The sequence below is a fragment of the Phyllostomus discolor genome, chromosome 5 (genome assembly GCF_004126475.2).
Source record: "Phyllostomus discolor isolate MPI-MPIP mPhyDis1 chromosome 5, mPhyDis1.pri.v3, whole genome shotgun sequence".
Lineage (NCBI taxonomy): Eukaryota > Metazoa > Chordata > Mammalia > Chiroptera > Phyllostomidae > Phyllostomus > Phyllostomus discolor.
This window is the reverse complement of record NC_040907.2, coordinates 32,503,730-32,520,318: the sequence shown is the minus strand read 5'-3', so window position 1 is coordinate 32,520,318 and position 16,589 is coordinate 32,503,730. Positions and strand designations below refer to the sequence as shown.

At 43.8% G+C, this 16,589-nt stretch overlaps 1 protein-coding gene across 4 annotated transcripts in view; it reads left to right on the top strand.

The window, feature by feature from the left end:
- The window catches only part of LOC114496696 (cytochrome P450 4A11-like), a 189,255-nt gene extending 174,039 nt beyond the window's left edge, over positions 1-15,216 (top strand). For all 4 annotated transcript variants that reach the window (XM_036026035.1, XM_036026038.1, XM_028512387.2 and 1 more), the window contains 7 exons: positions 8,812-8,966; positions 9,419-9,525; positions 9,612-9,802; positions 9,906-10,039; positions 11,300-11,364; positions 11,508-11,584; positions 14,707-15,216. In XM_036026035.1, the coding sequence (XP_035881928.1) occupies positions 8,812-8,966; positions 9,419-9,525; positions 9,612-9,802; positions 9,906-10,039; positions 11,300-11,364; positions 11,508-11,584; positions 14,707-14,875 (898 nt within the window). In that variant the 3' untranslated portion in view covers positions 14,876-15,216. The remainder of the gene's footprint in view (positions 1-8,811; positions 8,967-9,418; positions 9,526-9,611; positions 9,803-9,905; positions 10,040-11,299; positions 11,365-11,507; positions 11,585-14,706) is intronic.
- The last annotated feature ends 1,373 nt before the right edge of the window (positions 15,217-16,589 follow it).

The following is a 16,589-nucleotide window of genomic DNA, read 5'->3' as shown; positions in this document are numbered from 1 at the left end:
TTTCCTGGTGCCAGAACTTATATTTAAGTCTTTTATCCACCTTGAATTTATTTTTGTGTATGGTGTAAGTTGGTGATCAAGTTTCATTTTTTTGTATGTATGTGTCCAGTTCTCCTAACACCATTTGTTGAAGGAGCTATTTTTACTCCATTTTATGCTTCTTCCCCCTTTGTGAAATATTAATTGACTGTCCAGACTTGGGTTTATTTCTGGGCTCTCTGTTCTTTTCCATTAGTCTATGTGTCTGTTCTTATGCCAGCACCAGGCTGTTTTCATTACAGTGGCCTTGGGATACACTTTGATGTCAGGTATTGTAATCCCTCCTACTTTGCTCCTCTTTCTCAAAATTGCTTCAGCTACTTAGGGTTGTTTATGGTTCCATATAAATTTATGAAATGTTTGTTCTGTATCTGTAAAATATGTCATTGGTACTTTAATAGGGATTGCATTGAATCTATAAATTACTTTGGGTAGTATGGCCATTTTGATGATGTTAATTCTTCTAGTCTATGAGCATGGTACATGCTTCCATTTGTTTGTGTCTTCCTTAATTGCTTTCTTCAGTGTTGTTAAGTTTTCTGAGTACCAGTCTTTTACCTCCTTGGTTAGGTTTATTCTTAGGTACTTTATTTTTCTTGTTGCTATATCAAATGGGATTTTTTTCCTGGTTTCTATTTCTGATATTTCATTGTTCATGTACAAAAATGCCTTTGATTTATGAATATTGACTTTGTATCCTGCTGTTTTGCCAAATTCACTTATTAGGACACGTAATTTTTTGGTGGGGTCTATAGGATTTTCTATGTACACTATCATGTTTCAATGCCTTTTATTTCTTTTTCTTGTCAGATTGCTGTGGCTAGGACTTCCAATACTATGTTGATTAGGAGTGGTGAAAGTGGGCATCCTTATCTTCTTCCTGATCTTAGTGGGAAAGCTCTAAATTTGTGCCCATTGAGTTTAATGTTGGCTGTAGTTCTCTCATATAAGGACTTTATTATATCAAGGAATTCTCACTCTATTCCCACTTTGCTAAGTGTTTTTAACATAAATAGGTGCTGTACCTTATCAAATGCTTTTTCCACATCTATTGATATGATCATGTGATATTTCTTTCATTTTGTTTGTGGGATGTATTACATTTATTGGTTTGCAAATATTGTATCATGCTTGCATCCCTGGGATGAACCCCACTTGATCATGGTGTGTGATCTCTACAGCGTATTGCTGGATGCAGTTTGCCAATATGTTGTTGAGGATTTTAGTGTCTATGTTCATCAGCGATATTCACCTGAAGTTTTCTTTCTTTGTTATATCTTTATCTGGTTTTGGGGTTAGGATGATTCTGGCTTCATAACAAGAGTTTGGGAGTCTTCCATCTTCTTGAAATTTTTTTGTAATAATATGTGAAGGATAGGGGTTAGCTCTTCCTTAAATGCTTTGTAAAATTCTCCTGTGAAACTGTCCTTTTCAGGACTTTTCTCTGTTGGAAGTTTTTGATTACTGCTTCAATTTTGTCACCTGGTATTGGTCTGTTCAGGCTTTCTGCTTGTTCTTCATTCAGTTTTGGAAGATTATATTTTTGTAGAAATTTGACCATTTCACCTAGGTTTTCAATTTCTTGGCATATAGTTCTTCATAGTAATTTCTTACAATCCTTTATATTTCTGTGGTATTAGTTGTGATCTTTCCTCTTTCATTTCTGATTGTTTTTATTTGGGTCCCCTCTCTTTTTTTCTTGATGAGTCTGCTTAAAGACTTGTCAATTTTGTTTATCCTCACAAAGAACCTGCTCCTGGATTCATTGATCCTTAGAATTGTGCTTTTAAACTGTATGTCGGACTTCCGGCAAGATGGAGGAATAGGTGGACGCACCATAGCTCCTCACACAACTAAGATTAGAACAACAACAATTTACAACTAGAATAACACTCAGAACTGACAGAGGATTTATCTGAATGGAAGTCGGACAGCCAAGAAGTTGAAGTAGACCCGTTCAGTTCATCCAGACTGGTAGGAGAGGACAGGGTGGGCGCATGTCAGCGGCGCGCGGAGGTTGGGGAAAACTTGGCATGAAATCGGCGCGAAAGCCATTCAACATGCAAGAATGCAGCGGGGGTCCCTGAGTAAGCAAGCTGCAGCTGGTGGATCCATTGAAGCTGTGATTGTGGACCAGGGCAGAGCTCGCATCCCAGGGTCACAGAGAAGCGACTGAGATCCCAGGAGAACGGAACTACCATCAGTGTTTCCTCCCATTGCCACTCCCACCCTCGCCCCCACATATAATGTCACAATCTAGCTACTGGGGTGCCCAGCCCTGGTGCACACCTAAGGCTCCGCCCCTCACCGTAACAAGAGCGACCAGACCAAAAAAAAAAAATAAAAGGGGGAGCAATGGCTCAAATAGAAGAACAAATCAGTGCCCCAGAACTCATCCTTTTGAGCAACCAAGAAATAGCTAACCTATCAGATGCACAGTTCAAACCACTGGTGATCAGAAAGCTCACGGAATTGATTGATTTTAGGCGCAAATTAGATGAAAAGATGCAGGTTACCATAAAAGAGATTCAGGAAGATATATGGAGGAGAGCCAATAGTGAAGGGAAGGAAACTGGGTCTCAAAACAATACAGTGGACCAGAAGGAAGATAGAATCAACCAAGTAGGAAAGCATGATGATATAAGAATTCAAAAAAATGAGGAGAAGCTTAGGGACCTCCAGGACATCTTTAAACATTCCAACATCCAAATTATAGGGGTACCAGAAGGGGAAGGGGAAAAGCAACAAATTGAGCACGTATTTGAACAAATAATAAAGGAGAACTTCCCCAATCTGGCAAAAGAAATAGTCTTCCAAAAAATCCAGGAAGCTCAGAGAGCCCCAAAGAAGTTGGACCCAAGAAGAAACACACCAAGGCACATCATAATTACATTAGCCAAGGTAAAAAACAAAGGAGAGAATCCTACAAAAGCAAGAGATAAGGGGACAGTAACCTACAAAGGAGTTCCCATCAGACTGTCAGCTGATTTCTCAAAAGAAACCTTACAGGCAAGAAGGGGCTGGAAAGAAATATTCCAAGTCATGAAAGACAAGGACCTACATCCCAGATTGCTCTATCCAGCAAAGCTCTCATTTAGAATGGAAGGGCAGATAAAGTGCTTTTCAGATAAGGTCAAGTTAAAGGAGTTCATCATCACCAAGCCCTTATTTTATGAAATGCTAAAGGGACTTATCTAAGAAAAGAAGATAAAGAAAAAACATGTATAGTAAAAGACAGCAAACTCACAATTATTAACAACCACACCTAAAGCAAAACCAAAAGAAACTAAGCAAACAACTAGAACAGGAACAGAACCACAGAAATGGGGGTCACATGGAAGGTTAGCAACAGGGGGGGTGGGAGGAGGAGAGAGGGGGAAAAGGTATAGAGAATAAGTAGCATAGAATGTAGGTTGAAAATAGATAGGGAGAGGGCAAGAATAGTACAGGAAATGTAGAAGCTAAAGAACTCATAAGTATGACACATGGACATGAACTAAAGCGGGAGGAATGTGGGTGGGAGAGGGAGTACAGGGTGGGGGGGAGAGAAGAGGGGAAGGGGACAACTGTAATAGCATAATCAATAAAATATATTAAAAAACAATGATTAAAATAAAATTTTAAAAAAAGAAAAAAAAAGAAAAGTTACTAAGGCCAGTTTCTAAAAGGTTTGCTAATCAAAAACCAAAATAGAACAAATAAATAAAAGAAAAATACTCACAAAGTTAAAAAAAAATAAACTGTATGTCATTTAATTCTGCTCTGATCATGGTTATTTCTTTCCTTCTGCTTGCTCTGGGCTGTCTTTGTTGCTGTTCCTCAGGTTCTTGTAGGCATAGAATTAAGTCATTTATTTGAAATGTTTCCATCTTTTGGGGGAAGGCCTGTATCACTATGAACTTCCCTCTCAGAATTGCCTTCACTGTGTCCCATAAGTTTTTTATTATTTTGAGTTTATTTTCATTTCTTTCCCAAAACTTCCTGATTTCTTCCTTAATCTCGTTATTGACCCATTTATTGTTTAATAGCATGCTATTCTATGTCCATGAGTTTGAGTGTTTTGTTTTTTTTTTCCTTGAGGTTTGTTTCTAGTTTCAGTCCCTTGTGATCTGAGAAAATGCTTTGTATGATTTCAGTTTTCTTGAAATTCTTGAGACTTGTTTTGTGTCCTATCATGTGGTCTATCTTTGAAAATATTCCATGTGCATTTAAAAAATGTGTATTTTACTTCATTGGGATGAAAGGATATATATATCAGTTAAGTCCCTTTGATCTAGGGCATTGTTCAATGCCACAATGTCTCTGATGATATTTTGTTTGGAAGATCTGTTTGTTTTTGACAGTGGGGTGTTAAAATCCCCTATTGTAATTGTGTTGCTGTCAGTATCTTTCTTGAAGTCCTCCAAAATTTTCTTTATGTATTTGGGTGCTCCTATGTTGGGTGCATATATATTTACAATGTTTATGACTTCTTGATGGATTCTTCCCTTGAGTATTATGAAATGACCTTCTGTGTCTTGTTTTATGGCTATTTTTTGGAAGTCTATTTTGTCAGATATGAGTAGTGCTACCCCAGCTTTTTTTCCCTGTCTATTTGCTTGGAATATTTGTTTCCAGCCCTTCACTTCAGTCTATGTATGTCCTTTGTTCTGAGGTGGGTCTCTTGTAGACAGCATATATGTGGGTGATGATTTCTTAACCATTCAGCTATTCTATATCTTTTGATTGGGGAATTTCCATTTCATTTAAGGTATTATGATAGGTATGTATTCATAGCCAGTTTTTTGTACCTGTGTTCCTCTCTCTGTCACTGTTTTTCTTCCTGTTCTTCAAGCAGACCCCATAGCATCTCTTGCAGAGCTGGTTTGGAGGTGGTATATTCCTTGAGGCTTCTTTTGTCTGGGAAGCTCCTTATTTGGCCTTTTATTTTAATTGAGAGCCTTTCTGGAAAAGGTAGTCTCAGTTGCAGGTCCTTGGTTTTCATTACTTTGAATATTTCCTGTCATTCCTTTCTGACTTGTTGGTTTCCATTGAGAAGTCAGCTGCTAGCCTTATTGGGGCTCCCTTGTATGTTACTTCCTGTTTCTTCCTTGTTGCCTTTAAGATTCTCTCTTTGTTTTGGAATTTTACCATTTTAATTATGATGTGTCTTGAAGTGGGCCTCTTTGGGTTCGTCTTGATTGAGACTGAATTTCCTGGATTTTTGTGACTTTTTCTCTCATTAAATCAGGAAAGTTTTCCAGCATTACATTTTCAAAGAGGTTTTCTATTCCTTGCTCTTCTTCTTCTCCTTCTAGTATCCCTATTATATGGATAGTATTATTTTTAATGTTGTCCTGGATTTCCCTTAACCCCTCCTCATTCTTTCTGAGTCTCTTTTCCTTTTCTTGCTCTTTCTGGGTGTTTTTTTCTACCTTGTCCTCCAGCTCACTGATCGGATCCTCTGCTTTATCGAGCCTGTTTTTCATTCCTTTTACTGTATTCTTTAGTTCAGAAATTGTATTCTTCATTTCCTCTTTGCCCTGTTGATAGTTTATATTTCCTTTTTCATGTTGATATAGTTTTCAGTGAGTGCATTGTAGTTTCCCTGTAGTTTTTGGTAATTCTCTATGAGCTCATTGAGCTTCCTGATAACCATTCCTTTGAACTCAATATCTGATAGTTGAGTTGCCTCTATTTCATTTAGCATTCTTTCTGAGGCTTCTGCATTTACTTTCATTTGGGGATTGTTTCTTTGTCTTCCATTGTTTTTGAGACTCATCTTGTTAGCCTCTGCTTTTTAAATTGATCTGTTCTGGCTCCCTGGGTTTATGGTGTGAACTTCTGTCATAGAAGACCTGTGGGATTCAGTGGTACAGTCTGCTTGATCTCATGAGCTCACTGGTCTTGGGCTTGTGTTTATGTTGGCTCTCTGTATGTCTTTAGGGTTTGATTGTTGCTGGGTGCCTCTTTGGTGGGCTCTTCCCTCCAGCTGGGGTGAACTGAGGGTCACTCCATCCACCACATCTTGTATTATGTTGTGGAGATGTGGACAGGTTGTATTGAAACTGGTTCTTCTGTGTGTATGAGGTTTTGAGGCTTCTGTCTTGTTCTTGTTCAGTTGTTTGTTCAGGAGAATTTCTCCACCATTTAGTTGTATTTCCAGATTGTTCCTGGGTTGAGTTTAATGTGTCTTCCACTCCCTCCTTCACTTTCTTTCATTGTTATCTGTTGGTGGTTCCTTTGTTGGTGTGTTTCCTCTTCTAGCCAGTATACTGTTGTTCACACCCCAGCCTACTCTTCTTTGTGATCACTTGGATGGGGAAGGCAAAGTGGTTAAGACAGTGAATGTGTATTCCATGGCGTTTAAGAAACCAACCCCTAGAACAGAGATAGCAGATCCTTTCGGTATGTATAGTGTTAACCATGAAATTTCCCCCAATTAGCCACTTTTTAGAAAGGGTGGAAAAAAGATGAGATTCTTCTTAGGGTGTGGGGGGAGGATTGCGAGGTTGATCTAGAATTCAGTGTGGTTGTGGGAGCTCAGATTATGAGGTAAAGTGAGAGTAAAGAATAGAGAACAGGTGTAGTGGGTGAGAGAATAGAGTTAACCACAACAGTAATAAAGTTCCAGAAACAGTGAAGTGAGCTGAGATCCAGGAGGGGTGCTGTGTGGTATTTATAACTGTATAGAACAGCAATTATTTACAATACTAATGGATCAACAATCATACAACAGAATCTATGTGATCTGAATAACAAGAATAGGATGTACTGGACCTAGAGTAGTGTGATATTGGAACACACATGAAGCGAAAGACAGAAAATTAAAAATACACTGTGAAAGAGCAAAAAGGGAAATCAGTCAAACCATGCAAATTAACAAACCAAGTAAAGAAAACTAAACAGAGGACAAATTAAAAAATATTAATAGAATAAAAGATGTACAAAGGAATAATAATAATACAAATATACAATAACTTGCAACTTCTCTGGAGTAGCAAAGTGAAATTAGTCTCACTGTCTCAGTTGTTGAGATGTCCCTTCTTTGTGTCTAACTCTGGTTCTTTCACAACTCCTGGTTTTACTGTCTCACTTGTGAGAATAAAAGAAAAAAGGAAAGAAGAAGGAAGGAAAGAAGGAAGGAAGGATTTAAAAAAAAAAGAAGGGAAGAAAAAAAGAAAGAATTTTTTTAAAAAGCCTCCTGCTGGCTTTAAACAAGCCAAACTAGTTCTCCTGGTCTTCCTGACTACAGCAGGCTAAGGAGGATTGATTTCCCTTTTCTCCCTACCTGTGTTTTTGCAGGGATGGTGGCCAGGCCTGAGCCACATTCTTCACAGTTGTCCAGCCTCCAGCTTAATTCCTCAGTTTGCTGCTGGGCCCCCAGTGTCTATCTGAGCCAGGCCTATGCCTACAGTCCACCAGTTGTGCTACCCTTGAGGTGTACCATTTAGGGGCTACTCATACACCACCTTCTCACTCTTTGCTGTCCTAAATGCTAGGAACTCTCAGAGACTCTTCAAGGTAGTTCAGCCCCCACACTAGGTTAATTCTTTTTGGAGACAGCTGACTCCCTGAGCCCTGTTACTCTCCTGGGCAGAAGTGTCTCCACCTTCCTCTTAGAGAACAGTTGACCCTGCAGGGTGGGGGTTCTGGTCATAGCTGCCATTGAGGATGCTGACACAGAGTGGTGGGGTCAGGCACAAGATGCCTCTGGGCAGGCAGCAGGGTCAGGCGTGCCCATTCCTGAGCTTGGGCATGAGGTCTCAGCCTCCGCTTCTCCAGCAGGAGCATAGTCCACTGGTGGCAATGTTGGCCACACGTCAGTCTCCACTGCTAAGGTGGCAGCTACGGGGATGTGGGGGGGTGTCTGGATCAGTGGCACACCACTGGGTTCGCAGGCACAGTTGGGCACCCTTCACCACTTCAGCCGGGGATAGGGATGCAGCCAGCATCCTGACAGCACAGGTGGGCCCACATGTGAGGCTGCAGAGGCCACAGGGGTACAGCCAAGGGGGGTGGTGATGGCTGCTGTGGGATAATTCCTTAAGCAGCTGCTGAGTGCCTCCTGTTTTCTTTTTCTTTTAGAAAATTTCCTCCTATTCAAGTCTGCCACTCTAAACAAGCACCTGGCTATTCACACAGCCCAACTCTCCAACCATACTAGGGACTATCCAGGTCAGGGGTCACCATGGGCCACCTCTTCCCTGCTGGCATCCAGAGTTTCAGTGGGTGCACACTGCCCCTGTGTGTTTGCCATTTCGTTCCTATTCCCCCTTGCAACTTTAAGTATCCAGGTCCATCCTGGTGCTGCTCAAACCTTGTTTGACAGGAGAGGGAGCCATTAACTTGGTTCTCTCCCAAGAATCCTATGGCAGGCCTGGCGGGCACCGGGCCTGCACCTGAAGCTGCCTTGGTCCCCATGCAGGTCCCAGAAACCTTATTACCCAAAGCACTCTCCTTATCATCTGGTTTTTCAATGTTCTCTACAGCTTTGGCCTCCAATCTTCATCTATGCTGGGATACTGGTGGCTGTTCAGTCTGTTCCTCAGAACATCAGCTAGGTGTTCCACCCATGTACAGGGGGAAGTGGACTGTGCTCCCACCTATCTCACTGCCATCTTTCCTCCTTGTTCATATCACCTCTAAAGGACTGAGGGTCTCAAGGACCATAAGACTCAAGAAGTGAATGCCTAAGTGCCCCGTGTCCCCATGGTTTGTGGACACTCCCACCTACAACCCCAAGGACAGAGGCCTCTCAATGCCCTAGTCTTTTCTGTATCTCTCTTTCAGGAACTCCCAGTCCTATCTTCAGGCCATCGGGGATATGAAAAAACTCACTTTTTCTCGAGTCAGGAGTTTCTTCTACCAGAACGACATCATCTATGGGCTGACTCCTGAGGGCCGCAGGAACCGCTGGGCCTGCCAGCTTGCCCATCAGCACACAGGTTAGATCCACCTCCTGGGCTGCTCCTGTCCCTCATCAGGCACATCTTGAGGAAACTGACCCTGACCCTCAGAAAGACCCCCTGGTGCTCTTTGGGAGATATAACACACCCACACTGGGTACTCTCCTGGTGCAGGGCTTGGGAGCCAAGATGTTGGGGTACCACGGCTTGTGCTGGGATTGACGTGTGTCACCATACTGGTGATGTCACCTCCTGCAAGTGAAATTCAGGCAGAATCTCCTCCATGGGTATGCTATTGAGCAGAGGCCTGACCTCCAATCAGATGGTGTTGGAGCTCTCCCTCCTGATGTGTACCCCAACTCCCACACTCATTCTGATTCATGGCACCCAGACTGAAACAGGGTTGAGAGCAGGTGGGTCCTCTGTGAATTGCTGTTTCTGGATTCCCAAAGCCCTGAGCTCTGTCTGGGGTCCACTGTTTGCTGGGACAGACCGAGTGATCGAGTTGAGGAAGGTACATCTTCAAGAGGAGGGAGAGATGGAGGAGGTCAGGAGAAAGAGGCACCTGGACTTCCTGGACATCCTCCTCTTTGCCAGAGTGAGTGTGTGTGGGAGGGCCCTGAGGCTTCACCCAGAGGGGCAGAAGAAGGAACAAACCCTGCATTCTCACTGTGCCTTCCCCAGATGGAGGATGGGAGCTGCTTGTCTGGCAAGGACATCCGTGCCGAGGTGGACACATTCATGTTTGGGGGCCATGACACCACAGCCAGTGGCATCTCCTGGATCCTCTACTCTCTGGCTGTACACCCTGAGCATCAGCATAGGTGCCGTAAGGAGATCCAAAGCCTCCTGGGGGATGGCACCTCCATCACCTGGTGAGCATTCAAGACATGGGAGTGCCCTGCCCACTCAGCTAGACAAGACCCTTGGGACTGCCTGGGCCCTGCCTGCCCTCAGGTTGGGCTGCTTTCATTTCAGGGATCAGCTGGATCAGATGCCCTACACCACCATGTGCATCAAGGAGGCACTGCGATTCTATCCACCTATACCAGTTATTAGAAGAGAGCTCAGCAAGCCAGTCACCTTCCCTGATGGACGCTCCTTACCCAGAGGTCTTTACTTCACCACACTCACTAACCTGGGCACTCTGCAAGAACACATGGCAGATCAGATCCACATGTCCTAGAGTAGTCCTGACCTCTCTGGTCTTGTTTCTTCATCATTAAGTATAAATTTACTTTGTTGTTTATATTAGGAATATGAAATGCCTATTACACAGTTTGACCACATCAGTCCCCCTTTCTAATCATAGAGCATGAATCACATCAGTACATTTACCTCAATAGCGTCCATCTCAATCTGACATCTCACATGAATGGAATCCCAAGCTGCTATCATTCTCTAGTCTAGTATTCCATCACATTTAGAATCCATGGTTTGATGATACCACAGTAATTCCATTTGATAACATTGATGTTCTATGGTCCTAACACTTCATTCTTCAGTCCCATCTCCAAGTTATAAGACTCTAGGGGCAATTTTGTCTGCATTATCATGTCTATTTGAATATCCTCTGTATTTGATGTAATGTGTGCATAATTCTTCTGTAACAAATGCAAATCACTCTAGACATACCAGATAACATAATAATGACTCAGTCCATGGCATGTTCTTCACAAGGAGATGTTGGACTCTGGATGCAGCTTCCAGAATTTCACTTTAAAACTCTAGTTTTCTGAAGCATGAGATTTGGCCCAATAACCAGACACAGGGAAGGGGTACATATGGTTTCTTTCCTCTGGGATCTAGGCAGAGGGGGAAAATCAGCAAATCCACTCCCATGAGTCAGATGGTCCAATCTCCCCAGAGCCCTCACATTGATGACAGAGAGTGGATGTTGATCAGATCTGAGACCCTGCCATGGTGGAGGCCACCTCATGGTTCACCTTTGGTCTGAATCCCAACCTTGCCACATCCTAGCTGTGTGATCATAGGCAATGTGCTCAGCCTCTCTGAAGCTCAGGTGCCTTATCTGAACAACAGGAACATGAATGCCCACCTTGGAGGGCTGTTGTAAGGACTGAATGAGTTCATGGATAATCCCCAAAGACCCATTAAGGGCACCTAAAAAATGTGAGTTTTATCTTGAGTTGCTTCAGAAAGTAAGCGTTCAATTCTCTCTTGCTTCTTAGTCCTAGGACATGGTTATCTACTCTTAATATGTGCATGTGTGCTTTGCCAAGTCCACCCTGCAGTATTGCTATAGGATCATTCCACTCTGACACTCATTACAGCTCCCGACTTTTGAGGCAATCACATGCCCCCTAGTGTCATGTATATGATCAGTCTTCCCTCTTCTCCCTGTCCTGCAGGAATCAAACTCTCACTTTCTTTTTATGGTCTTCACCACAATCCGAAGGTGTGGCCCAACCCAGAGGTAGGATGGCTGTGGGAGGGAGGATGGGATGATTTCTCTAGACCAACACCTCCTCCAGTTTCCAGCCCCAGGAGTCCTGTGCCCTCTTGCATTGGAAGGAGGGTCTTACCCTACCTGTCCTGACCCTGGTGCTCTTTCTGCAGGTGTTTGACCCTTCCCGTTTTGCACCAGGTTCTGATCTACACAGCCATGCTTTCCTGCCCTTCTCAGGAGGACCAAGGTGAGGCATCCTGTACTTGGGGAGGGCTCACCAGCACATGCAAAGCCCGATGTTTGTGACTTCCTACTTTCATATGTGGTGCCCATACATATACCTTTGTATGCTGGTGTGTTGTGAAGGTGGCACTTGTCTATATGTACAAAAGAAAGGTGACATTTCAGGCCACCACACAGACACTTTACTCGCTGATTTTCTCCCAAGCAGTTCATTGTCTTTAATTTTATGATTTTTGCCAATGTTGGACTATGTAGACAGTGCACCTATGGTATAAATATCCCACTTCATACAAAGAATTTTGCCAACTTTGATGTGGACACCGGCTCACAGTGTCCATGGTGTTATGAATGAGATAAGATGTTCACACAGACTACCAAGTCCTGTGGAAGAAAAGGAATGGCACGGCTACTCTCTCCAGGGGAGAGTGCCCGGACCCTTGCCTTGACAAGCTTTTATTGGCTTTCTAATAGCATACAACAAAGAAGGTTTTCATTCATTATACTCAGGTTTGCTTTAGGTAATTACTTTTTACAGATAGCAATGGAAGGGATGTTACTGATTACATCTTATGGATTAGCAAGGAAAAAATGTTGCAAATGCAAGGGAATGATAAAAGTAACAGGTCTGGTTACACTTCAATCCTTGAGAGAATTAGCACAGACCTCAGAAAGTTACTTCAAAGATATGCAGCAAACGTTTGCTGCCTGAACTCGGGGTGAGAGAGTTTTAGCAAGAGCAAGTCACAAAGCAGCCTAGGTATAATGTAGGCCTGATTTCCCACAGGAGAACTTCTACACAGGCATGGTCCTGCATGCTGACATGCCCCCCACTGGTTTTCCATGTGGGTGCTGAGCTATATTTCTACATCTGGTGAAGCAGTTCCATACAAAGGTTATGTGAATATTAATATGCAGTCAAACCTTTGCTGGGATAGACTGCAAAAACACAGAGGCTTATATTGGTCAGAAAATCTTCAAACAGTTCCTTTCCCTACTTGCCACCCACAATTCAGTGTCAGTGGTTCTTCTAAACTTCAGTTATTCTGGTGTCTTTCTCAGTTCAGGAATACAACTTCTCAAGGGTAAATTTTTTTATAAAAATTAAATTTCCACGTGTATTTTTCGATTACCAGTAGCATTAAAAAGAGAATTTTCCCTCTCTTCTCACAGGGCAGGGCAGCCACTGCCTTGCTTACATCACTGATCTGCCACTCACTGTGTCTGTGATATTTGCTTGTGTTCAGATTTCCAGCCACCTCTCTGTCTCCATGGTTCGAGCCCTGTTCATGAATGGTGCACAGCAAAGTGTTTTACACCAACATATGCCTCATTGCTTTTACAATCTACCCTCATAAAAAATGTACTGAACATTAATATTCACATAAGCATGACTGCTTCCAGTTGAAAAATTGTTTATGCACAGTGGGATTATTTACAGAACTCCAACATCTACACAGTCCAACATTAGCAAAAAGCATAAAACTAAGGACAATGACTCCTTTTGAGAGAAAATCCATGATTTTGTATATGACACACAGCATTTGAAAGGTTCCTGGTGTGTAAAATATAAAGCATCCTTGAAATAGCTGTTCAGCTGGACAATTATACCCCAGAAGGGCTGCTGTTGGAAAATCTGCTGACTAAAGAAATCTTCCTGTAGAGTAGTAAGGTCCTTAACCTTTTTGTACTTGCTCAGCAACAAGCTTTTTTGTAATTCTTCAAATGCTGAATCAACTTGCACAGAATAGGCTCTAAACAAATCATTCTTCCAAGATTTGATTGGCTCTAGCCTTTGGTTTCTCCCAGAATTGAGTCTTTTCCCCCTAGACCATGGCTGCAAGTCATATGCCTGCCACTAAAGGGAAGGAGAGAATAAGGCTGGTCAATTCCCAGTTCAGAACTTGTATTCCCCCCCGCCCCAATTTTCATTTACTTTTACAATTCAATTAACTTCATTTGAATATAAATGTTTTTCTTAAGTATGTCTCTGTGTGCAAAGTCTTGTACCAGGAGATGGGAAAGACACCGTCCCTGCCTCCAGGTGTTCCCAGTCAAGAAACAAATCTTCTACTGAAGACACTTCATTCATTCCTTCTTTCCTTCACTCACTTATTCACTCAGTGAGCAGAGTGTTGAATGTTCTATGTTTCCTGCACTGACCTGGGCATTGGACTTGAATAAATCACTGATGGCTCCTTGGGAGTCTGGAGAAGAAGAGGTACAGGCAGCGAGGGTGTGAGGTCAGGATGTCCTTGGACTTAACCTTGAGCATGTGGTAGGCAGGGGTGGAGGGAAGGCCTCTCTGTGATTCAACAATATGAGCTCACTTAGGAAGTGGAGCCAGACAGGTGAGAGGTGAGTGAAGCAACAACCCATTGGGGTTAGATGCCAGCTGAAGCATTTGGACATGTTCTACCTATGATGGGGGCAGGGAAGGGGCTTCAGAGCAGAGGGGAGGGGAGTCAGGAGACAGAGAAGTCCAGGTGTAGAGACTGAAAAATGTCAAGGAGGGACATTTCTGCAGTAGGACTAAAAGGCTACAGAATCTGGTGGACTGAAGAGATGAGGGAGTGGCAGGAGTCTGGAACATTCATTGGGAGGCAGGTGGTACAACTGGTTGAATGTCGCTAATCCCTGGTTGTCCCTGCAGCTTCCTCGTTGCCATTTTGATTTCATTATGCAAACCCATCTCTCCTTCTCTGTGAGGATGGTGGTCACTGATGTCCAACTATATAGTGAGGACCTAAGAGTGTGACCCACCCCACTCCATATCACACCCTGACCTGGCCTCCAAATTGTGAAATCATAAACTGGTTGTGGTAGGAGAAAACAAATTAATAACTTTTCAATTATTCACTTAACTTCACTTGGTGAGTTAGTGCAATGACCTTCCCGTACTAGAATTTCATACCTACTGAGTACAGAAGTAGGAGTTAGAAACTACTCCTCATAGAGAGGCTTTGTGAAAGTTCAAGTACAGAATGTGAAACAAGACCAGAGGGATAGAAGTGTGCATGTCCTAAAAACAAATGTCCTGTTCCTAGCAAGGACTGTATGGTCAAAGGCTGCCCAACTCAAAACAGGGTTTGAGGCCACTTCTCATGTCATTTCTCCTCCCTGACCCAGGAACTGCATTGGGAAGAATTTTGCCATGATGGAGCTAAAGGTGGCCGTGGCATTGACCCTGCTTCGCTTTGAGCTGGCTGTGGATCCATTTAGAGTCCCCATCCCAGTATCAAAAATTGTTTTGAGTTCCAAGAACGGAATCCACCTGCAGCTGAGGAAGTTGCTCTAATCCATTTTGGGACAAGAGCAAGCTCTGAAGATCTCCTTCCTGCCATCCTGTCTCCCTGTTATGTGGGGCCATCTTCTGTCTATCTAACCAAGTCCTGCTTCCCACATGCCATTCTACCTGACCTCTCCCTCTGGTCCTCTGACTGCCCCTCTAGCCTGTCATCTTCACCCTATGCCTGCTCGTCTTCCCTGTATAGTTTCCCTTACATGCTAGAATAAATTACTATAGCCTCAGTGACAGAACACACCACAAATTTTCTCTTAGCATCTGGATTCATAAGTCTGAAATGGGTTACACAGGATCACCACTGAGGTGTTGACATGGACATGCCACCTCCAGGGCTCTAGGAGAAAATCCCTGTCCTGGTCTTTCCAGCATCTAGAGCTGCCTTATCACATCCCTTGTCTCCTGGACCCTTCCTCTATGTACAAATATAGCAGCACCTTCAATGTCACATTACCTTCTGTTTTATGAGGACACTTGTAATTACATGGATTCACTCAGATAAAAGGGAACATAGTCACATCTTGCAGGGATTAGACTGTGGACATCTTGTGAGCTGTCATTCTGCCTGATGGGTCCCTAGTGACTTCCATCGGTCCATATTCCCAGTTCCCTTCTGTGTGTTCCTGTACACCCATTTGTCAACCTCACACCCTTTCAGCTCTTTCTTCCTTCCTGGAATACAGTCCACAATGTCATGTGCCTTGAAAGGAGCTAGGAAGTGAGGGAGATGGTGTGGGGAAGAGAGGTGAGACAAAGCAGGGAGATAATATCTGCTGTGAGATGCCAGGACCCATCACCACAGAGGCCACAGAGGAGACAGCTGTCCAGGAAGGATAGGGGGAGCTCAGGTGGGCAGACACATATGGCCCATCAGAGAGGATGCCAGCAAACAGCTGGCAATGCCTTCCCCACAGGACTGGCCCTGGTAGTTCCCTGCATCTCTGGCCAGCTATCCTAAGGGCAGGGGGGGTTCTTCAATCCTGCCACATTTGGTGACTAAGTGGGTCCTGGTCCTCTGACTCTGGACTCTGTTCTTTTTGTGTTCCTCCACCAGCCTCTCTCAGCCCAGCCCTGTCCTCTTGCTGACTCCAAACACTGGTTCTCCTCCTGTCCAAGCCTAGCCATTCCTAACTTAGGGTCCTGGATGCATACACAGACCTCTCCAGGCACCCCTCTGCCTATTGTGGAGGCACCTCCTTCTGCCTCCCCAAAGGGCTTCTCCCCAACCCTGTACCTGCAGCCATGATCTCACACCCCAGTCCCCTGGCTTCCTGGGCTACTTTAGCTCTGCTTTAAGGTGTGGGCATGGTGGGCATAAGTTCTTGACAGAGATTTAGAGCAGGAAAGGGAGCTGGGAACATCCTGAGTAGGATGTTTGGCAGGTCCCCTGATATCAGGTGGTACAGAAGGGCTTGGTGGCCATGATCAGAGAGCACAAGACAATAGGAACTTGGAACACTGGTTGGTCAGCCATGTGCACGGGCCCTCACCACAGCACTCCAGGGGGGTGAGAAGGGCCAGGGAGTGACCCTACTGGCTTGAGGCAAGGGGAAAACCCCAGGCTGAACTCACATGCACAGATGCCTGATGCTTACATACACTCCTGTGCAGTTACTCCTGTATGTGCCCTTGCACACTGTAATGAGATAAAGGGGGTAACTGGGACCCCATTCCAGAAATAGGGGATGGATTGAGTTGCACACACTTG